General features: G+C 36.4%; 6 protein-coding genes and 1 pseudogene across 10 annotated transcripts; 2 read left to right on the top strand and 5 right to left on the bottom strand.

Moving 5' to 3' along the window:
• Positions 1-170: 170 nt before the first annotated feature.
• On the bottom strand, positions 171-1606 carry LOC104733113 (putative F-box/kelch-repeat protein At3g24610). Its single transcript, XM_010452725.3, has one exon. The coding sequence runs from the start codon at positions 1456-1458 to the stop codon at positions 229-231; it is 1230 nt and encodes a 409-aa protein (XP_010451027.2). The 5' UTR covers positions 1459-1606; the 3' UTR covers positions 171-228.
• A 481-nt stretch (positions 1607-2087) lies between these two features.
• On the bottom strand, positions 2088-5038 carry LOC104729494 (putative inactive ATP-dependent zinc metalloprotease FTSHI 2, chloroplastic). Of its 3 annotated transcripts, XR_015573948.1 has the most exons (5): positions 3300-5038; positions 2917-3018; positions 2670-2834; positions 2402-2541; positions 2088-2186 (listed from the first exon to the last, which is right to left on the bottom strand). XR_015573948.1 is itself a non-coding variant. In XM_087477691.1 (4 exons), exons 1-4 carry the CDS (start codon positions 3360-3362, stop codon positions 2482-2484), a joined length of 342 nt encoding a protein of 113 aa, XP_087333817.1. In that variant the 5' UTR covers positions 3363-5038; the 3' UTR covers positions 2228-2481. The 3 variants fall into 3 exon arrangements, 2 of the variants coding, with proteins under 2 accessions (XP_087333817.1, XP_087333816.1); XM_087477691.1 differs by lacking the exon at positions 2088-2186 and having other exon boundaries at positions 2228-2493; XM_087477690.1 differs by lacking the exon at positions 2088-2186 and having other exon boundaries at positions 2228-2541.
• LOC109127892 (fatty acid elongase 3-like pseudogene) lies at positions 3783-4873 on the bottom strand (annotated as a pseudogene). The gene has a single exon (XR_015573947.1). The product of XR_015573947.1 is annotated as a fatty acid elongase 3-like pseudogene (transcript).
• Positions 5039-6076: 1038 nt separating the features above from the next.
• On the bottom strand, positions 6077-8167 carry LOC104729495 (calcium uniporter protein 4, mitochondrial). Of its 2 annotated transcripts, XM_010448436.3 has the most exons (3): positions 7366-8082; positions 7077-7133; positions 6077-6764 (listed from the first exon to the last, which is right to left on the bottom strand). In XM_010448436.3, exons 1-3 carry the CDS (start codon positions 7945-7947, stop codon positions 6306-6308), a joined length of 1098 nt encoding a protein of 365 aa, XP_010446738.1. In that variant the 5' UTR covers positions 7948-8082; the 3' UTR covers positions 6077-6305. The 2 variants fall into 2 exon arrangements, with proteins under 2 accessions (XP_010446738.1, XP_010446739.1); XM_010448437.3 differs by lacking the exon at positions 7077-7133 and having other exon boundaries at positions 7366-8167.
• Positions 8168-15080: 6913 nt separating this feature from the next.
• LOC104729496 (UPF0725 protein At4g29550-like) lies at positions 15081-16607 on the top strand (the record flags this gene model as incomplete). The annotated part of the gene is made up of 5 exons (XM_019233458.2): positions 15081-15161; positions 15267-15459; positions 15633-15763; positions 15860-15946; positions 16037-16607. Coding segments are annotated over 5 exons (711 nt in total), but the record flags the coding sequence as incomplete, so codon positions are not given.
• Positions 16608-18579: 1972 nt separating this feature from the next.
• Positions 18580-20211, bottom strand: LOC104729497 (geranylgeranyl pyrophosphate synthase, chloroplastic/chromoplastic). The gene has a single exon (XM_010448439.3). The coding sequence runs from the start codon at positions 19877-19879 to the stop codon at positions 18755-18757; it is 1125 nt and encodes a 374-aa protein (XP_010446741.2). The 5' UTR covers positions 19880-20211; the 3' UTR covers positions 18580-18754.
• A 567-nt stretch (positions 20212-20778) lies between these two features.
• LOC104729500 (NEDD8-conjugating enzyme Ubc12) lies at positions 20779-22677 on the top strand. The gene is made up of 6 exons (XM_010448441.3): positions 20779-21047; positions 21456-21619; positions 21712-21820; positions 21912-21990; positions 22085-22201; positions 22284-22677. Exons 2-6 carry the CDS (start codon positions 21508-21510, stop codon positions 22419-22421), a joined length of 555 nt encoding a protein of 184 aa, XP_010446743.1. The 5' UTR covers positions 20779-21047; positions 21456-21507; the 3' UTR covers positions 22422-22677.
• The last annotated feature ends 47 nt before the right edge of the window (positions 22678-22724 follow it).

A 22724-nucleotide genomic window follows, 5' to 3' on the forward strand; every position in this document is an offset into this window, starting at 1 on the left:
TATGATTTTATTACGGGTATGTCGGGTATCTATTCGGTTTTCGGTTCGGTTCCGGTTCTTCGGGTTTAGGAGATTAGGACCCAATAGGGTATTTTACCGGTTCCGGGTTCGGATTCGGATCCATATTTTCGGGTCGGTTCCGGTTCGGGTTTTTTGCCCAGGCCTAGTTATATGATAGCTTACCTTAGCTACCTGTAAGTACTGTTACAAAAATGATTGGTAGAAGTTTTATACACGGACAGAAGCAGAAAATAAGATCTTAACGTTATATGAGTTTGAGAGAGGATCAAGATTGAAGATAGCATTGGACCACTCAATCTTCCCCCAAATATCGTCATCCTCCCGCCTCTCCAAAGAAATCTCGGCAGACCAAAGCTCCATAGTCTCAGAATCTGCAAGATGCGCGTTCCAGAAGATGACAATGTTCCCAGCAGAGTTACTACAAAGTTTGCTAATATCATATTTGACTTTGGTCTTTATTGGCCGTTCCATGGTACGCCAGCGGATGTCCCTCAAGATGTATCTGGAACCAGAGAGATACAATTGCAGCTCTTCCAAACCTTTCACATCCTTCCAATCCAACTCATCTGGATGACACCACAGTATCCTCCCGCGAGTACCACGACAGTATAACAATTTCCCTATGACACACCAATCGTCTCTGTTTCCTAGCTTGGAATCTCTCTTCCCGCTTCTCCAAAATGTGCCTTCACTTGGCAAAAAGTTAAAGCTTTGGTCATCGTCGTCAACAGCGTAAACCTTCTTCTCCTCCTCTATCACCACAATTTGGTTGATACTATGCGCCAACTTGGGAGTAGTGAAGTAACTACTCCAAGTTTGGGTCTTTGTATCGAATACCTCCGCCCAGTTTGAAGAATCATCAGCTTCCTCTCCTCGACACCCTCCAAAAACGTAAACCTTACCGTCTACTAGGCTTACCGATGGGGAAACACGAGCCATCTTCATGGACGGGACGCGGCGCCATGTCTTAGAGAAACAGTCGAGGAACAAGACTTCGGGAGTTGGATCTCTGTTTATGATTCCACCGATTACATAGATTCCCCAATCCACCACCACGAAAGAGGATGACTCAGGAGCCAAACAGGGGTGCGAGGAGATCGGACTCAGCCGACGGTTACAGGCGAGGACGAACCAGCGTGGGGTTGGGTCAGGTAAGATGCGCAAGCAGACGTAGAAAGACGCCTCGGTGCAACCAATGAGTGATCGAGTGCGGCAGAGCTCAGGGGAAGCTACGAGAGTGCGGTGTCTCTTGGAGACGAGAGATAAAGCTGCTTGGTCCAATCTCGAGACGCGAGCCATGCAACTCACAGCCACCTCATCCGGTAACCCGTACCACGAGGGAGTCGCCTCTTTCATCTTCTTCCTTCTTCTATTGTCCGGTTGCACTTCTTCAGGGTCGGGGTAATCGGACGACATCGTCGACGACAGCTCTCGCATTCCCAATTCACAACTCTGTACACCAAAAAATTACATATCGGACTGATTGGTTATGAATTGATCAATCTTTACTGGGATTTGGTGAAGAGAGGCGGCGGATTCGGACACAATCTACTTCATAAAATTTATGGTTTTCAACAAAATATTTAAAAAGGAAAAGAAACAAAACAAGTACAAGTACTTTTTACTCTGTACTTGTGCTTCTTTCACTTTGTCGGCATATTTTGGGTATCTAATTAACAGATTTGGGCCTTATTATGTAACAGATCTGGGCCATATTTGGGTATCAAGTAAACCTTCTTCTCATGACGTATCTTGGGCTTAATTATCTAAGAGCAATGCGATAGAGAACCTATTTGCTTTCTTCGACTCCCTTGCCCCTGTCCTTGCAGCAAATTCAAAGAGTTGTTATTGGGAGGTTCATATAAGGGGAGTTCTTAATTTTTTTATGAATTAATTGTGTACTGTTTGGAATATAAAAATCTATGATCTCTTAGATAAAATTTTCTTTTTATTGGTAGGTTCTTATTTTGGGTCTCTTATTTTTGAAAATATTGTTTTTAAAAATTTTAAAATTTTAAATAGAATAGAAGTGGTATAAATGTGTAAACATTTAAGATTTTATAAAATTAAAAAAATATTCTATTTTTATTAATTTTCAAACCTATAAAACATAATAAAACATTAATACATATTTGTGCAGCTTGAAGCAAATCATCTGTTGTTAACTGCATTAGAGTTACAGAGAATATACGATTACTCGCTGGTATCAAAAATAAATTCAACTTATTATTAGCCTAAACTGCTTCTCTAGCACAACGTCCAAGAGCTTAATCAAATTCACTCACACCATATTACCATTGGTACACTATCCTAACATCCCAAACCAAACCCATCCAAAAGTAAAAGCAGATACAATTCGAACTAAAAATATTGATCACACCTCTGTTCTTCCATCACGCATCATATTAATTGCTGCTATCTCAACGATATTGGCAAGCTCTGCTCCAACCATGCCATCTGTCATGCTAGCAACTGCCATATAGTCCAAATCTTCAGCCATTGGCTTCTTACGAGCATGGACTTAAAACAGCAACACCAAAACAAAGATATAGCTTTGAACCGAAGGACAAACTCTACATTGCGGAAGAACTTTGCAAATTTACAAGTTTAAGAATACAAAAACACATACACCAAGACCAAGTCATTACCTGCAGAATCTCCATCCGTCCAATAAGACCAGGTTTAGGGATAAAAATTTTGCGGTCAAACCTTCCAGGCCTCACAAGCGCAGGATCTAGAATGTCTGGTCTGTTTGTGGAAGCGATGGTAATGACCTCTCCTCTTCCTTCAAAACCATCTAAAGAAACAAGGAGCTGTAACACACAACAAAACGAATAAATTTTTCATCCCTTAAAAACCGAAGAAGACTATTACACAATCTAAAATGTTTGGAACCTGATTAAGAGTGGCATCCCTTTCTTGTCCTCCATAACCCTTTATTAACCCACGCTCCCTTCCAACAGCATCTAATTCATCAATGAAGACCACAGATGGAGCCTGCAAAGAGACCACCTGAACATTAGTATCTAGAAAAAGACTGAATCCACACTATACAATGAGAATCATCAGAAAATCAACTCAGAGGTATTGCTTTACTATATGATAAATGAAACTGAAGGTGAAACAATATCAAATAAAATGATCAATTTGGAACACATGCACAACAAAAACCCTAATTTTCCAACAAACATCATATAACCCTCAATTTGGATCCAAAATAAAAAAAACCCTAATCATAAAACAATTTCCGATTCAAACAATTGTACTAAGAAACATACCTTTCTGATTCCAATTGATTCAATCTCTCTACCGATTAAATCGACTCCATATTCAACCCGCATCAATCTCCAACTGTTAGTCGATTCTTTCTTCGGAGATTGGCTTCCAAATCACCGTTGCTACTTATCTCTTTCTCTCCAGTCTCTTCGAATCCATACCCTTCCTCTGATTCCAGGTCATTCGATTCAAAGCCTTCAAGCTTCAGATTCCATATTGATCAATCGTAATCGTCGATTAATCGCAACCGAGAGAAAGAGAGGAAAAAAGAAATAAATCGACGAAATGTTTTTTTTTCTCTTTTGTATTATTATTTAGACCAATATAATGGCGACACGTATTGCCCCTTAGACCACGATTCCGTCTCTTATATAAGGGGAGATCTTACATTTTTTTTCAATTCTGATTAATTTTTTTTACCCAAAAACCTAAGAACTCTATTATGATCTCCCCGATAAACAAGGTCTAAGCTCTTGCGTCACTAGTTGAAAAAGGTGGCTAATAAGCAATTAACACTACTAGGTGTACACCAAACTAGAGTAGTAAACAATTAAAACTAAATAAAACTAAATTAAGGAAATCGAGATAATTAGAAGATTCCAATTTTCTAAGTAAAAAAAAAAAAAAGAAAAAATTGGATTGGCTTTGGTTTGTTGAGTAGTATAAAGGATCAACCCATGACAAGATTCTTTTCAGTTACGTTGGCTGGTAATTCAAGCTCCGGCGAAGTGTTGTTGATACGGCGTCGCATCGGCGAATGTATTCTCATATAAAAATTAAGAAAAAGCAACAAAATCGCACCATTGAGAACCGAGTTTAAACCCCACGCGCCAATCCCATTGCATCCACCTTTAAAGAGGTGCATCGTAAGAACCCCAGCGTGAGACACGAGATTGCAGCCCACGAGAAGCAACTGACAATTCACCACAAACGAAGGGAAAGCCAAACCGGGTAAACCAAACCCGGTCCAGAATCTGTACCCGTAAACCACAGAGTAAACCAGCGTCGTCGATAGAATCGCTAGAATCTGGTACGACTGCGAGAATTCGAGCCAGAGGAACGACGTGAAGGCCATGGCGGAGTTGCAGAAGAGCTGAGACACGGCGAGTCTCCGGCGACGCAAAACGGAGAAGATCGTACGGAACATGTGGAGGAAACGTGTGAGGTAAAATGCGTACGACCAAAAGAAGACACGACCGGAGGGACGAGTCCCGAGAGGGAAACAGAGAAGCCACTGTAGAGGAGTGGCGGTTTTGCTCCGTCTCCAGAACCACCGTGTGTCACGGATCTCTGCGGCGGCGGAGAGGAGGATTCCGGCGAAAATAGTGGCGGAGAGAATTGACATGAGAAGGCTGTGGAGTTCGGGGATGTGTCCTAAAGGAACGGAGCGGTTACGGCGGAGTAAGGCGGAGAGGATGATGTGGAGGGTGGAAGAGACGGCGATGTAGAGAGATATTGAGGTGAAGAGGAAAGACCACGTGGAGCCCCATGATTGGCTGTTGCTCCAACGGAACCCGACGATGTATGGATGCTCGGAGAGGTAGTATGTGAGAGAGTTGATCAGAGCCGTTGACATGGTTTGATTTTGATCGGACGGTGTCGGTGATGGTGGTGATCACGGTGACTCTTCTTCTTCTCTCGACTGTGTCTCTTAGTATATGTGTGCGACTGTGCGTGCATCTTTTTACATATTTAAGCTTTGTTTTTTTCCAATAATTGGTGTAACTAAATGGCCGGTCTTGTCATGAAAGCAAAATAATGTGGACCAATATTAATTGTCATATTAAATTTTCGATGTGAATTGATTTTGTTAAACGTTAATGAAAATTACGGTACTCTTAATTGAATTTGACTGTATAGTCGAAATAGCAAACTATATTTGAATAGGAAAGTTGGTATGCGTCACGTTGATCGTTAGATTAGATACATTACCATACTCGCAATAAAACAAATCCTAATCTAGGAAAAAAGCAGGTGGGAAAACCAAAGAAGAAACTCTCTGGACAGACACTGTGTATGTTTATGTCTTCGTGGTTAAGAGTTTAATTAGTTTACTCAAGGAGGGGTAGATGAGAAAGAGAGCATTACTAAGATGAGAAAATGTTAAAACAAAATGTAAACATCGGAATATGCGACCGGGCGATTGTTACGAAGATGAATCATCGGTAAGACACAGTAACGAGTTATTAATTATTTCACACGATTTGATGACCAGCTAAGATATAGATCAAGATAATAATTTGATACGTATCGAATAAATTTAGTAAATTTCTTTTGTCCTAATTGTTGTTTTGGCATTACGTACGCGTTATAGTACTTCTTTTTATTCTTATGAGTAAACAAAACATTTATTGCGTTTACGCACCAGAGAAAGGATTATCCTAATCAGTATTTATGGAAGGAACTGTAATATACTCCATCTCTTTCACTATGAGTAATTAGCTTTTGTCCACATGATATTATTTCCAACAAAGTGACTCTTTTTCTTTTGTCTCATTTTCCATAAGACTCGTGTGGCCTACCAAACTCAGATTTTTTAGTTTACACGGTCGTAATTCATTTCCTCGTGAATTAATCAAAAGGAGACTTGGACGGTGAACATACAACAACTACTCCCACGCATAACATGCTCTCCCAATCAATATAATAAGTCCGACGAAATCATTATTAAGCATATGTTATACATGTTCTATTTAGAAACTTATACTATCATTTAGAAGCTATATGGAAAACGGATATATACTTGGTTTTTATAAGAACACAACGAACGAATACATAATTTATACATAAGGGGGTTTGATATATGATAGAGGTTTATTACAGCAGTACATTACAAATGATTCTTTTTATCTACTCTTCGAAATTACATAAGCCGCACTATTAGAACCTTTTTTTTTTGGTTTATTTACCTAGAAAGATTATGTAATTATCAAAATTATTGTTGTACACAATTTTGGGGTCAGTTTTATCTTCCTCAGGTTAGGTAGGAGAATGAAACACCAAAAAAATCAATTGTGTAGAGTTCCAAGAATCTTGGAAACAGCAGCAGAAGGTTTGGGATTAAACAGCTTCTTTAGCTCATCGTACCTCCCAACATCAAAATCCTGAGTTTTCATCAGTTTCCTCTGTCTAGCCTCAAACCTGCTTTGGTAAAACCCTTCAAAGGAAGGCTCCCTCGATGTCTTGAGGAAAAAAGTGTAACCCGCCATGAAATATAACGATGTGACATAGAAACAGATTGGCTCCATAACATCCCATGTGAGATCCCAGAACGTTAGCCTCATGAACCCTGCGGTCTGGATGATCAAGTAACCTAGACCAGCCCAAAGCTCTCTTCTCACCAAAGAATGTGCTTTCTCGTCGATGACCGTCTTCATGGCTTCAAGCTCTTTTAGTTCTTTTCTTCTTGGGTCATTTGGGTTACGGATCTGTGGTAAAGGAAGCAGGCCCTCGATGGACTTGGTTACCTGATCACACACAGGACAAAGACAAAAATCAGAAAACTGTTGAGCAAAACAAGAACTTCACCTCTTCTTTTAAGATTTAATGACATGATATAACATTCAAAACACACAAAACAGCTTAGGATCAATGATACTAATGACTAATTTTTGAATTAATCCACCCTCATAAGAAAAGGCACCGATGATCATAGAAACCATAGAAACAGAGTCACCCAAAATGACCAGTTATGCAATTTTCTTTTGTTACTAGAGAAGAAAAATATGATTGGAAAAAAAGTAGTGGTCTCCATTGAAAGTGTTCCTCTTTGTCACCACCTCAAAACTGGGGACCCTCCTACGTGCCTCTAGGTGACACAGAGGTTTCTGAATCTCCTGTTGAGAATTCGATGCACAAGAAAAGAATACAACCGTAACAAAAACAAAAAAAAAAAACTTATCAGTTTCCATAGCTTCCAAATCAAATCAAACCAACAAAGAAACGTACAAAAAACTTTGAAGGAATCTAACTGTTCTTTTGTCTAACACACGCACAACAAACACGAAGGTCGTATGATGCAAATGGAAGAGAAACATAAAACAAAGAGGAGGAAGAAAGATGTTATACCTGATCAGGTCTTAAACAAACAGAATCTCCCAAAACGATGACACTTCCAGAATCGTCAAGCATCTTAGCGATCCAAGGTCCTTGAGAAGGATCCAACGAAGAATCACTACAAACACGTACGAAATCAGAGTAACGAATCCATATTTTCCCGGTCTCCAAAAGCTTCGTTTTGACAACTTCGATCTCTGATGCTCTTAGCAACTTCTTAACGTCTTGCACCGTAAGCCCCAACGACTCCGTCTCCTCCTTCTCCTTCTCCACCATCCGATGATGAGAAAGCCCGTCTAATCGAATCCGGTCCTTGTTCACATCCATTTCTCGAAGTTTCTCAATCAAACCCTCCCCAATCGACATCTTCATAGTACCACTATCCACCCGACTCATGGAGTCTTTGTGCAAAAACCTCCGAGAAATCTTCAAATCACCAGGCTCTGGATCAATCGTGGCTTCTCCTAGATCATTAGGAACCCTAGTTCTCACGGATAACGAAGAAGACGAGATACGACAGTTCATTAAACCCTGCGACCCCATTTTTGACATATTGAACAAACGATGCGACAACATCTTATTCATCATCACCATTGCAAATACAAAGAGAGAAAGAAAAAAAGAAGAAGAATGAATTTGATTTTCAATAAACTTAGATGAGAAAATTGAAACAGCAAGTAAAGAGCTTTATATAGGTAACCAAAGTCCTCTGTTACAGAACAGAACATTACGTTAACTCTTTCTCTCAAAGTCTTTGTTGTGGGGAAGATCATACACGTCAGCAGAGATATCACGAGATATTCAATATAACGCTGCCTTTTTCGTGAATATGAGCTCGAGATTTTGATAGCTGACTACCGTCCACGTGGTTGGATTTATGTTGATGATACGGCGGTGCCTCCATAACCGTCCGATATACCTTTCCTCTTTTTTTTTTTTTTATAATTAATATCTCAAATAACTTTTTTGAAAAACAGATTTAGGAAAAAAAGGCAAAAACGTGTCGCCACATTTTCTGTTTTATCTTGTTTACAATGTAGTTAATGAGAAGTTTATGTTTATCTCTTGCATTTAGTACGTCAATGGTAATACTAAAGAGATCATTATTATTTTGGATGATGTATTAATGTCTATATAAGGAAACCGAGTTTTTTTTGTTTAAAACAATGACGTGGTGACACATTTTTCTGTTTTTTTATCTTTTATTACAACTAGTAAGTGTGATGTAATCATGTGTGTGTATGGTAATTTTGAACACACGGACGTGTCGCCACATTTTCTGTCTTATCTTCAAAAATGGTGAGTTACACAATTTACAAGAAATATAAAATTTTGTGTGTGTAAACGAATATTATCATCGGTTTGTATCTAAAATACATTATGAACGGGTTTAATACAAATTGGTGAGGTTTTATTTGTTGGTTTAAAGTTTTGGTTTATATGGCGCTTGTAAATAATGAGCTCTTGGATTCATTTCGTCAAATGAGTAAGATTACCCTTAAAATGGTAATATCTCTAAATATAATTTAGTCTTATCTCCAAAGATTAATCATGATTCTTGGATAACCTGTAAGACTAATGAAATATATAATATTAGTAAGAATCATGATTAATGTTTGGAGATATGACTAATTTATATTTATAATTTTAAAATCTTTAAATATAAATTAGTCTTATTGTGTGGGATAATTATATATTTCATTTCACTTAGAAAAACAATAAGAGAAACGCATGGTCCTTTTTTATTTTTTTAAAAGAGCATCACTGGGATGATACATGTTGAAAACAAACACAAAAATACAAAATTATATTTTTATAGATTTTTTTTTTCTCTCTAGTTTATTTACTTTAAATCCATTTAGCAGATATACTTCATGTATTTTCAACTAATCAAATATAGACAACTTTTACCAGATTGGCTCAACATATATGTTTGTGACAGAATCAACTTTGGATTCAAATTTCACATTAAAAACATAACTCTAAATTCAATTTTTACTGAATCCATATACTGAGACACCAGCAAAACAAAAAAAATATACAACTTTGCCATTTATTATATTGAAATTATCACGTTTACATTTCGAATTAAAATGATAGATCTGATGTTCACGTTCAAATCCAAATACATGTAGTCGTGGTTATACTGCTAATCCAAATTCATTCAAACTCTAAATTAAAAAGAGTGAAGTCTTTTCAAGCAGGAATTCCTCATTTAGAAAGGGAAGTGAAGGCTTAACTGATGTCGTAACATCTTCTCATGTGATTTTTTTTTTATTCTTTTCAAATTATCATTATAATTTCATATATATGGTAAAACAAGATTTGACTCTCTTTTTTTTGTGCAGTTAATTCATCTTATTAACTAAAGATAAATCGGTGTTCTGAAACGTTTTCTTGACGGTGACTTGAAAAACATTTTATTTAAGATGACACAATATGATATTGCCGTGGTTGACGAAGTTCTGGACTATGTGGAGCTGTGCCAGCTTCGATACATTTTGAACTCGATCCCAAAGTCGGACATAATCATCATTGGTTGCAAATATAACATCCAATTTGCACATTGGACTTTAAACCGGGTAACATTTGTTCACATAAAATAATTTTTTGAAGTCTTTCAAGATTCTTCAACTTTTTCTCAAATTTTCTTATTCATATTTCTTTATCTTATATTTGTATTAATAGAGTATTATATAATATATTAGATATTTGAAAGTAAAATAAAAAAACCGTATTAAATTTTATATGAAATGATATTTTTAATAAAATAACAAAATGCTAATGTGACAATGAAAGATAGATGGTATAATATATGAGAGTCTATTTTATTTGTTATAAAAACACATACGTAAAAATATTTACTTATGTTAGTTCATATTTTACATATGTTTTGCTTATTTTTTGTTAATATCTATTTAATATTTCAAATAACCAAAAATGACTAATTTACTGCCATATATAAACAATCACACCTACGATTTTATATTTATATAGAATTTAATGTAAACTATATTCAATGTATCAAACAATCAAATAATTTACATTTACATATATAGATGATTTTATCATAGTCATAAAATAATATAAAAAAAAAAAAAAATACATATTATCTATGTATTGCATGGGTAATTGCAGTTTTCCTCAGATCCTAATTTTGTGAGGCAGTTTTCCTACGCTTTCATAAGTTCCTATTTCTTTATATCTTACGAAATTATCCCTTCTACTTAATCATAAATATATACATAAACATAAAAGACGAAGAAAATCAGTCATCCATTTGGTGAAGAACTTAATGAGATTTGGGGGTCGGTTTAGAAGATCTTACCGTGAGATGGAGAGTCGACATCACAACAAAGAGGAACGACCATGATTCAACGACGGAGAGAAAATCTTTGTAAGATTCAGATTTTCAAGGTTAGATTTATATTTTCCAATTAAAATGATAGATCTGATGTTCACGTTCAAATCCAAATACATGTAGTCGTGGTTGTACTGCTAATCCAAATTGATGAAGATTAATTATTATTATATTGTTGTGTGTTTAAGTTAAGATCATGTATTCATTCAAACTCTAATTAAAATATGCGTTGCTATGTACCTATGCGTGAACATATTCTTCTTTTATATCCAGTACTCAACGATAATCTCGGTTCTAAGTTCTAACTAGGATATTCGAAAACTTGGATTCCTGTAACTCTTTAAGACATTATTATAGACGTGTCACTTTGTATTTATATATTAAGAATTGAAAAAAAAACACGACTATTTTGACCTGCGATCGTAATGGTTATCACGGTGACGTAATAATAATTCTTAATGCATCGGTTCTCTTATATGTCCGAATCTAAAAACAATGCTGAATGCATATGCTAATTTGTTTAGTTGCGCAAGTGGCGAGTTTCCAGCTGCAAATTATGCACTTTAAAGACTATATACTACCACAGTACCACCTATATATCATATGGAATTCTTCTTATAGTTATTAATTATTATATGATCGATGATTACCACTACAATTTTTAATTTTTTTTTTTTTTTAAACCAACTATTATTTTTCTTATATTTACATTAGAACTCTTTACTTAAGATCAGCTGTCTAGTTAAAATATTCACAGTAAATAATATTAAGGGATTAACATATATACATTCATTTCATTTCCTGATAACAACAGTTTTAACATTTCGAAATAATTCCCTCTTGTCGTATTATAAACCACAACATCAACGAAAGAAGTCAGATTCTGTAATTTTTACTTTTTCTTTTATTCATTTCACGTAAGTATATTGTTGAGAATGTGATATTCTTATTAGACGAATATATGCACATGGGATATATGGATAGGAAATAAACTGATCACACAGAAAGAAACATGAAAGATATTATTGAGAATAACAATCCAAATTAAAGTGTTCATCACGCTAGCTAGTAGCTACCACAAGACACGTAAATTCCGAAAACAATGGAGGCCATTACACATTGCTTACACACCATTAAATTTCTAAACAAATAAAACGGCAAGTTGGTGTGTATACCCGTACACGTACGGAGCAAATATAAGGCAAATCCTTGTAAAATCCGATCGTACAATAACATGCTCGTGTCGAATATAACATGATTGCAATAAAAGAGTTGGCATGCAAATTTATGCATATGGCCATTTGGGTTTCGGGTTGGTGGCATATATCTTCTCCTATAAAGACTGAAATTGACATATAAATTTGTTGGTTTATACTTTATATGAACGGCGAGTTATATACATTATCGTGTTATTTAGCTGGATGTGATGTGTCTGCTCGTTAAATCAGCATTATTAATTCATTTCACCGTACTTGTTGTGTAAACACTGTAATCAGTGGCGGAGCCAGACCCACATTTTAGAGGGATTAAAATATATTTTTTTTTTTGTAATAGGATAAAAATGCAAAACTTAGGAGGTTAAAATGAAAATTTATTTAGTTAATGAGTACAAATGTAAACTTTTAGGAGGTTCAAAATGAAAATTTTGATTTAAATGGAGTCAAAATGTAAAATGTGAAGGATCAAATTTTTTTAAAAAAGTTTACTGGGGTCAAAATAGAAAAGTTAATGGGATCATTTTATAATTTCTACCTAAAAATATACCAAAACAAAAAATTGAAGTGTATTCGAATCTTTACATTCATTTTAAATTAACAACATGACTCCATCAGTATTCGATTTCGATTAAATATATAATTCAATAATTCTTTGCAATAAAAGAGCTCAAGAATAACAACGAGATATTTTCGAATTTTCATACACATTCAACGTAGTTAGTTACCAAAATATTAGCTTCACAATCACACTTGTCCGAGAAAGCAAAAAGAAGAAGTCATTTTAGAATCCATTGCCAGTCACGGAGAGAACTATGCTGTAGTAGAAGACCCATGTTGTGCTTTTTGTCCACCAGCAGGCACTTGGTCATCAGAACTTACCATGCCATGAACACCTTGAGATGGAGGACTGGTGTTCGATGAACTACTTTGTGGAGCCTGCAAAATTATTGTCATTATGTGTCACAAAATAAAACTAAATATGGACTCTTAAAGCTTTTTGCTCCATTAACACTTAACATTGATTGTGCAACGGAGGTGCAGGTCTTTAATATAGGATCTATTTTAATTAGATTATAAATACACACCTTTTCAAGAGGCGGCTGACAAGAGAATATGGCACTGAGATGGGACACAAGTCCTGTGAGATTGGATGTGGATTCAACCCAATTCCGGAGATAAGAACAATAGACATAACCATTTGTATTGACACTTCGTAGATCATCCCTGATGCTTCTTCCACTGGAGGGAGTCACGAACACGAGGGACGGGTACCAGGATAAAGCTTGTATAGCCGGATGATGACATTGACGTCGTGGTAGTATTTTCCATCATAGCTATAAGGGACCACTCCAGATACCTGGATGAGATTATCCACCGCTTCCAGGTAATAATAACTCTTTCGCAATCCCGATGAATCTTGCTAGTTGCTCTTCCGTACCGATGATGAATTCATCTAAACAAGTATGAATTAATCTAATGGGGTCACAAGTATATTAATTCAGAACGCTGAGCCAAAATTGACGAACGAACAAAGAAAAAGAAAAAACTTTTATAAAAAAATCCTGTTGATTTTGTTTGTCTAGGCACCAAAGGAAAACATATGTAAGTCCATATATGTTGTACTTATGTTTTGTACATATTTTACATATGTTTTGCTTATTTTTTGTTAATATCTATTCAATATTTCAAAGAATAAAAAATAACTAATTTATTGCCATATATAAACAATCACACCTACCATTTACATTTATATAGAATTTAATGTAAACTATATTCAATCAAATCTATTGTTGATGAAAATTGAGACGGTGGAAGCAGAAAATAGAGGCTCTCATGATTCAATTCTTTTTTTTTAAGGAAATGATGAAAAAAAGAATCAGTATATATTAGAAAATATATGAATAAATTTGACACTTTATGATTAATATTCACAACCCCCTTATCAAAATTAAACCAAAATTCTGTCGATAATAACTTTTTTCTCAACTACTAATAGTATATACACATATATCTACTAAACTATTTTTTTAGAAACATCTAACATTATTAAAAAAAACAATATATGCTTTTACTTAAAAATAATAAAACTTCACCCAAAAAAACTAAAAATAATAAAAATTGCAAGGAAGGTATTCCTTATGTTGGGTTCATTTTGGGTTTCGTTGGGCCTGTTGTTCTATTTTCTATTTCTGGTTTAAATAAATGAGATAGCTAAGCGTTTAAAAAAAAAAAGAGTTAAATTTGGGTCTTATGAGTTAAATAAAAAGCCCAATAACTTTGTCGGTTGTATCTGTGGGGGATATAAAACAATGTTTCTAGGGTATGATGTTTCCTACAAAGCCCAATCCCGAAACAAATTTTGCAAATCAACAACTTTTTGAGAGGAAAGGTGGTATGTTGTTTCGTTGTTGATCGAATCTCTTTGTTTTGTCGAAATCTTGAAAAGATTAATCTTCAAATGATAGTTAGATTTTAGCTTCAGAGGTTGATCATTCCCACCCTGATTTGGTGAATCACTCACTTTTGCGTTTCAATTCTCTCTGGAAATAAATTAGGGTGTCTGTTGATATATATATATGCATTTTTTGTCTGTCCTCAAAAGCATGCATGGTGAATTTGATAGACGTTCAGAATTGCGGTGTAGTGTTGTTGGGCTATTAGGATCTCAATTTGAATCTAATCCTCCAGTATATATTTTTTTAATTAGGTTTTTGGTGAGAGAGATTTTCCAAGAATGTCGTCTGAGTGTCATGGCCCCCATAGGCGTTGGGGCATCAGGTTTAATGTAATTGGATTTCTGATTTTCCAAGATTTTGATTTTGATTTTTTTTTAAAAAAACAAAACACGAACGTCATATATTATGGTGGTTTTGAAGGACGGATACCCATATCGCGTGGACCCTATAACAGGCAAGCCCTATAGCGTTCAACTATCTACCTTCCAGCCGGGTGAGCTGAAGAAGCTGCTGGGGTTGCCCCCTATTATGTTGATGATGTTGATTATACACTGCCGCCCATCGTAGAACCTTTTACCATTCCTGACTCTCCCGTACCATCGGGACAGCCATTGGAATCTCTAAGATATCCTATATACGAGAAGATTACACCTGAGGTATTTGTTTTTTTTTGGTCCTTGATTTTAATTACTAACCTCTCTCTCTCTCTCAATCAATCAATCTTATCAGGACTTACTTGGCAAAGTTGGACTTCATTGCTACAATCTTCAAAAGGTATCTCTCTCTCTCTCTTTTTGTTTTCCCCTCTTGGCATCTCTCGACTGTGTCTTGTCTACTATATTATTGATTTCTTTCTTTCTATCGTCTTATTTTGTTGAGGGCACAAACTTCCAATATGTGATTGGAGCTGGGATTATCCGCAAGGATACTGGAATACTTCCTTCCCTTGTACGCAATTCCACTGGCGACACTTCCTTAACCAAATTCGAATCAAGGGTTGTATATAATGAGGTTGAGGAGAAACGTTGCTCGACTATGATTACCACGCTCTGCAGGTTTAAGCCGCCTCCAGGTAAAAGTTGTGATATTTGGCTGCCTGCTCAAACCAACTTCTCTCCGTATATATATATATATATATATTTTGGTTTGTTCTCCGTATATATATATATTTTGGTTTGTTTTTGTGTGTGTGTGTGCTTTTTAAATATTTTCCATCTTTATTGGTCAATGTCTGTACCATCTCAGAGGAGGAGAAGGTGGAACGCGACCTATGTGCGGCCTTTGACAGACTTGCCGTGGATGATTTCTTCAAAGATGACATTCCCGATTGGGTGCCTGACGGTGCCACTGCCAGTGATAATCTCCAATACTACGAGGTTAGAGAGAGCTCCCTCCCTTTTTTTTTTTTTTAGTCTTAAAATAATCATGGTCGGTCACAATGATCATGTGATGTATTGTTGTTGATGTTGCAGATGAAAGAATCAGACGTGGAAGAACACAAGCAATGGCTTCATCTGTATGCTGAACTTGCACTCTTTACCACGTTAGACCGTTTCCTGGTGAGGCTTGACTCTATAAACAAACAAATTAAGATTGGGAACTCGTGTATGTAGTAGGTTAATGATCTCTCTTGGGTGTTGTCTTTGCAGGACGCACTGAGGTGGGCACAGCCATTTGAGCTGAGAAAGATCATTGTGCAAACCAGAGAAGATGTGGAGCCGAAGAAGAAGGCCAAGGCGGAGAATGCAGTCTTCTACATTGCCTTCAAAACCCGTGGCGGCGGTGTACACTACAATGCTATCATAAGGAGAACAATGGATGGAACGCCAGATCATATGTCGCTTGAAGTCAAGTGTATGAGGATGTGAATGTCCACCATTATCATATCGTCCCATTATGTATTCTGAGGTCTTTCTTTGAAGAAAAGTACTATGGATGGACCGTTGAATAAGTTTGTCTGGTGTCTTTCAAGATATTATTATGTATCGCGTGGTCTTTGAATAACTTTTTTATGTGAGTTACGTGTGTTTTTTTGTGTTCGTTCTTGTTATCTTAATGTATAGCAAATGTAAAGCATGTGGTGATCTTTGACTAAGTTTTTGTGAGTTTTGTGTTCGTGTTTACTAGAGAACTACACCTGCCTTTGAGATATGTGTTTTTTAAGGACTTGCAAGATGACTTCATGGGAGGCGCATAGATCATCATTATAAATTTGTGATTCTTTATATGTGTATTATTGATTAAACTTATTTAGGAAAGAGGCGGCCATGGAGAGCTTTCCTGTTGTATTAAACTTATTTGGGATTATGCTGGTGACAGTTATATGTTCACCGGCTTATTCAATCCAAAACTGATGGCAAGCTAGTTGAGTGGAATTTTCATGGTAGTCTGAGCAGCTGTGAATATTCTGACAGTGGAATGACTGATGCTCTCTTGAACAGCAAAGTAGACATGGTGGTCCTTTTTGCTTCATGTTTTTATCATCCTCGTGCTCAACTGTATTCTCTCAACTTAATTTAATGTCTCGTCAATTTTTTCTTTCCAAAACTACAGATCATTAGTGAGTACAAGGAACTTCTCCTCCAGGCGCAACTAGAGAATCAAAAACAAGTAAGCACCCCATCACGTATGCCTTTTGGGGTCTCCATAACTACCCAGTCTCTTGAAGTTTTTTCATTGTCTGATTTTTGTTATGTCTACCAAAGGGAATTGAGAGATTTTGTTTTCCTCGTTTCCTCTCTCTATTAGTATTTTGAAAAGTTGCTACAAAATGTGAAAGAGGAAACGGAACAGAAAGTATCAGAAGCTGCGAGCAAGGCAATGATAAGCCAGAGACTGCAGAAGCTGCAAGCTGCAAACCAGGCGTGACAGATGTGTCAAAGAGAAGCAGTTTCTTGAAGACGCGAGTATCTAGCTTTCATTTTGAATGTTTTTCTTGATGGCATATTTACAAAGCAACGATTACTTGCACTTGAATAGAGGATTGACTTGTTGTTCTCGTTGAAGATTACAGAAATGGAAGAAAGGTATTCATCTATCCAGCACAATTTCCATGACATTGTGCTTGTGAGACCAGGGTCCAGTTGTGACATACTGTGCAATGTGTTAAACCGTAAATCTTTTGCTGTACAGTTTTGGATGAACGGCCTGGAGAGCAGTGGATTAGCATGAAGAGGAATTTTGGGGAGAAAGAAGACATCAAGATTGAAGCAACCATGTTTGATGGATCAGTTCGACTTCAAAATCTACAAGCACTGAACCTGAATAGATTCTTCACATCACTTTCATTGTCAACATCTCTAAGGCTGGCAGGAGTTCACCGTCTTCCTATGGTGGAGCAGAGTTTGAGTACGGTGACTTGATCCTTTTCTTGAATTTTTTTTTAAAATGTGATAGAAGATTTAGAGGTGTGATGAAGTTGTTTTCTTTGCCTATTGGATATTACATTACAGGGAATTGGATGATCAGCTTCACCGAACTCTTTTGAGAGGAAAGAGGTAAAAGCGACTTAATATTTCGATTGGGCTTTTAATTTTGGAACTAATACATGAACTTATTCATCATTTAACGTCTTCGGGTCAATTTATCTTAAGTCTGTTTTAATCGTTGACTTTATTAGTTAACAATTGAACTTATTCATAATACATGAAATTTTAAAATTGACGTTATATTCGGGTCGGTCTAATAATTGCCTAAAAGTCTTTCATGGGCTTTTTTTTTAATTACTTTATCTTAAGTCTGTTTTAATCGTTGACTTTATTAGTTAACACCGTATTATTTGGTTGTACCTTCAAGATTCTAATCTGAAGACAAGAACCAACCAGCAAATCTGTGAAAAATCTCATCAGTGTTCTGTACTAAAAAAAACCTATGGTTCATTCATTCTAACAAAACAGGGCCCCCCATCCCCAAATAACAGAGCTTGATAATGAATCTCTTCATATTATTATGCAATTCTTTTGTACTAGTGAAAACATAGAGTCGATTCCACCAACAAACGCTAGAACAACCTGTCCGAGATTTCTACAATTCAATCACTGGTGTTCTGTACCAAAACACAGAGTTCATCATCAAATTCGAACATCTAACAAAACAAGAGCTCAAAAAAGAACAGAGACAGGTTCATACATATTAAAAAAAAGGACTTAACAGATCCTACCAGAGAGGCTCTGTTACAGACACATGAAATCTCTTTTTTATACTTCATCCATTTTACTATCCAATTTTTTTTTTTGAGTACATCATTGGAAACATAACAAACTCTAGAATCTGATTTTTTTTTACCTTCTCTCCGATATTTCTACAAATTTCAATCTAATTCCCGAGAAAGGGGAGTCAAACAACAACAACAACAAGAACACAACAAATCAGTTCTGTCTATTAGCAATGTAATTAGCCAAAGCCAACAAAGGAGCAACCTTATCAGAATCAAACCCTAAAAGCTGATCACGAGCCTCTCTATTCAACTTCTCAGCAAACTCTCTAGATTTCTCCAATCCCATAATCTTCGGATACGTCAACTTATCCGCAATCAAATCTTTCCCTGCAGTTTTCCCAAGTTCTTGGGACGACTTGGTCACATCCAATATATCATCAACCACCTGAAACAACAGACCAATACACCTCGCAAACTTCCTCAGCCTCTCGATCTCATCGTCACTTCCTCCACCAACGATAGCTCCCAATACCGCAGAAGCTTCAAGCAACGCAGCCGTTTTATGCAAATGGATAAACTCCAAATGATCCAAACCGACGTCGTTTAGATCCAACCCTTCGCTACTAATGTCCACGACTTGACCCGCCACCAACCCTTCCGTTCCGATAGCTTTAGCCAATTCCCCAACGGCTCTGACCACTCTCACGGGAGAAACTTCGGAACTCGTAGCCGACGCTAAATGCTCGAAAGCTAACGAGAGAAGCGCGTCTCCGGCTAACACAGCGACGTCGTCTCCGTACACTTTGTGGTTGGTGGGTTTACCACGGCGGAGATCGTCGTTATCCATACAAGGGAGATCGTCGTGGATCAACGACATGGTGTGGATCATCTCGACGGCGCAAGCGGCAGGCATAGCGACGGATTCATCGCCGCCGACGAGCTCACAAGCGGCGATGCAGAGGACAGGTCTGACTCTTTTGCCACCGGCGAGGAGAGAGTAACGCATGGCTTCGTGGATCTTGAGTGGCTCACGGAGAGGAACAGATGAATCCAAAGCTTTGTTGACAGATTCGGCTTTGGTGATGATGTAAGACATGAAATCGAATGACGATGATGACGAGGATGATGAGCTTCGGTTGTCTTCTTTAGTAACGACGGATGAAGCAACGATTGATGAAACGGTGCGTTTTGAACGGAGTGAGATGGGTTTAGTAAGAGTCATGAGAGAAGAAGATCTGGATCTGGGTTTGGTGAACACTGAGGAGGAGGAAGAAGAAGAAGAGAGATGATTGTTGTGATGAACAACAACCCATGAACCTAGAGTCACTGAAGCCATGGCGATTTCTGAAATTTGCGATTTGAGATTGTATTTTTTTTATATATATATTATCTTTTTTTTTTGGTTTGGTGGAGTCAAAATTAAATCAATAGAGAATTGGATTGGCCATTAGTGAGAAAGGTAGCTACAAGTTACAGATAGGGTTGTGTGTGACGGAATGGGCTTTTCTTAGTGGTGGTGGAGATGACGATGTTTCACCTTTTTTTTATAGTACATAAAATATATTTAAATAGCACAAAGATGATAATTAAAAAAATTGCTGGCTTAGATTGTTAATAATTTACTTGTGAAGAAATATGATGCATTGTTGTTGAAAGGAAAAAAAAAAAAAAAAACTGATGATGCATTGTTGTCAGTTTTTGTAGATTTTTTTCCTATTTATTTGCCAATATATATTATTATTTTGGTAAAATATCAAAATCATTAATTCATAATTTCATATTGGATTTTGATGATCACATACCTAACAATGTACAGTGATTATTAACTATAGACTGATTTTTTTCCTAATCATTTAAAACATTTTTTTATCTTTATTTTTATTACTTAGTGGATTATCTATCATTAAATCGATTCAAAAAAATATATATATATATAGTTAATGTATCAACATTAAATATCCTATTTTAGAAAAAAACGTTTAAAACATAGGATCTTTATTAGAGAACTAATAAAAGTCCACAAACAAGAAAAAAACATCTCCCACCTCTTTAATTCTTTGTTGGTTTCACTTTTACACGAAAATAGAAAAAATTGAATGAAAAATGCATACGGGTCAAAAAATAAGACAAAGTCCCTAATGGAGAGGGCTCTGACGTTTTGATATCTGACACATCTCTGCTTGTTCGGCTTAACGTATTTATTTAATTAAAGAGCGCGCAAACTACCAAAAAATTATTGTATTGATAACGGGCCTCATGGGCTTTTAATGGGCCGAGAATGTGGGAGCACAGCAAACAATGACGAGTCTCTCTCTCTCTCTGATTCAGCGTCGAGAAAAAGCTACGATTTGTGTTTCTCATTTACAGCATTTTTCTCTTTGTGTGTTTCTTCGTCGTTTAGGTTCCGGAGAAGACAATCCGGTGCCAGGGAGAGAGAACCTTTGATTCGTTTTGTAGTTTGTTTCGACCTTTTTCGTGTTTTATCTACCGGAATTAGCAACTTTGTAAGCTTCTTTCTTCTTCTTCTTCCTCCATTTTTCTTATTTTGTTCCCTTGATTGTATTTGGTGTTTAGCTTTTGATTCTTCGACCTAGTCTTTGTTTTTTAGCTTTCCGATTCTGATTATGTTGAAAGTCTCGATCTTGGAACCTGTTAGTAGATTACTCTAGCTTGTTCTTGAAAACGCGTTTTTTTCATTTCTGAGATTTTGGTGAGAGATAGCTTTGTTTTAGGGATCTTCGGATTTGGGATTTAATTATTGCGATGTGTAGCTTGTAATTTTGATTGCTCTGTTTTATAGTTGCAGAGAGATATTTTTTTTATACAAGTGATGAACTAAGAATCCTAAATTTCCAAATCTTTAATCTGACTTGACCATAGAATCAATCATTCATTCTTTGATTTTGTCACAGCTCTGTGTGTGTGTGTGTGTGTGTGTGAGTTTCTTAAGAGAGGTCAGAAACAATGATTGGGTTATTCAAGGTAAAGGAAAAGCAAAGAGAACAAGCTCAAAATGCTACTAGAGGTGGTGCTTCTGTCAAGAAGCAATCTGCTGGTGAACTTCGTCTTCACAAAGGTATTTTTATATTGATCTTTTCCTTTGTTTCATTACTGTTTTCTTGCATTTAGTCTCTTCTTCTTCTTCAAGTTTCAATCTTTTGGGTGTAGATATATCGGAGTTGAACCTTCCGAGCTCTTGTACGATATCTTTTCCTAATGGCAAAGATGAATTGATGAACTTTGAAGTTTCCATTAAACCTGATGATGGTTACTACCAGTTAAGTTTACCTTTTTTTAACATCTCATGATCACACACTTAAAAAACTTGGTCGCTAACTCATTCGTTTCTTTCTTGCGTATTAAAACAGAAATGGTACGTTTGTGTTCACATTCCAAGTCTCTCCTGTGTATCCGCATGAAGCTCCTAAAGTCAAATGCAAAACCAAAGTATGCTCCTTCTTTTACATGCCTTATAGTTTCCATCTTCTATTCCTGAATTGCTTGTGTTAGTATAAAGCTTTTTTCTTGTTTTCTTGTTTAGGTTTATCATCCAAATATCGATTTGGAAGGAAACGTTTGCCTCAACATCTTGCGTGAAGACTGGAAACCGGTTCTTAACATAAACACAGTTATCTATGGACTCTTCCATCTTTTCACGGTATATTAGCCAGACAGTTAGATCAAACTAAGCTTTTGTGTTGTTATATTGGTCTCTGAACTCAGTGCTTGTTTTCACACAGGAGCCCAATTCCGAAGATCCTTTGAACCATGATGCAGCAGCAGTTTTAAGGGATAACCCGAAGCTGTTTGAGACCAATGTGCGGAGGGCCATGACCGGTGGATATGTCGGTCAAACCTTTTTCCCTCGCTGTATCTAACAAGCTTTGGTTCTTCTTCTCAAGCAAAAAGATAAGAACCAAACTCTCTATCCGCCATTGTATTGCTTCTTCTCAAGGACACTCGTTTGTTTGTTTGATCTTGTAAAATTACATTCCATGTAAAAGAAACCCTTTTCCTTAGATCAAAATCTTGTTCGTGAGAATTTGATAAAAGGAGACTGAAAGGAACTGGAAACTCAAAAATCTGGGTTGTATAACACATGTTTGATCTTTGTCATTTCTTGGTTTGGTTTCATGCAAGAAGTGTCTGATTTTTTGTGGTTTTACCTCTGATTTACAAAT

This window comes from Camelina sativa, chromosome 12 (assembly GCF_030686135.1).
Source record: "Camelina sativa cultivar CO46 ecotype springtype chromosome 12, ASM3068613v1".
NCBI classification, from domain to species: Eukaryota; Viridiplantae; Streptophyta; class Magnoliopsida; order Brassicales; family Brassicaceae; genus Camelina; species Camelina sativa.

Bases quoted from the DNA above. Each gene is read 5' to 3' on its own strand.
- LOC104733113 (XM_010452725.3), bottom strand. From the start codon at position 1,458: ATGCGAGAGCTGTCGTCGACGATGTCGTCCGATTACCCCGACCCTGAA.
- LOC104729494 (XM_087477690.1), bottom strand. From the start codon at position 3,362: ATGCGGGTTGAATATGGAGTCGATTTAATCGGTAGAGAGATTGAATCA. The intron at 2,835-2,916 runs GTTCCAAACATT...TGTGTGTTACAG, and splicing joins GGGATGCCACTCTTAATCAG to CTCCTTGTTTCTTTAGATGG. The intron at 2,542-2,669 runs GTAATGACTTGG...TGCTGTTTTAAG, and splicing joins GACGGATGGAGATTCTGCAG to TCCATGCTCGTAAGAAGCCA.
- LOC104729495 (XM_010448436.3), bottom strand. From the start codon at position 7,947: ATGGTGATGATGAATAAGATGTTGTCGCATCGTTTGTTCAATATGTCA. The intron at 7,134-7,365 runs GTATAACATCTT...AATTCTCAACAG, and splicing joins TTTGTTTAAGACCTGATCAG to GAGATTCAGAAACCTCTGTG. The intron at 6,765-7,076 runs GTGGTGACAAAG...GTGTGTGATCAG, and splicing joins GGAGGGTCCCCAGTTTTGAG to GTAACCAAGTCCATCGAGGG.
- LOC104729497 (XM_010448439.3), bottom strand. From the start codon at position 19,879: ATGGCTTCAGTGACTCTAGGTTCATGGGTTGTTGTTCATCACAACAAT.
- LOC104729500 (XM_010448441.3), top strand. From the start codon at position 21,508: ATGATTGGGTTATTCAAGGTAAAGGAAAAGCAAAGAGAACAAGCTCAA. The intron at 21,821-21,911 runs GTTAAGTTTACC...GTATTAAAACAG, and splicing joins CCTGATGATGGTTACTACCA to AAATGGTACGTTTGTGTTCA. The intron at 22,202-22,283 runs GTATATTAGCCA...GTTTTCACACAG, and splicing joins GACTCTTCCATCTTTTCACG to GAGCCCAATTCCGAAGATCC.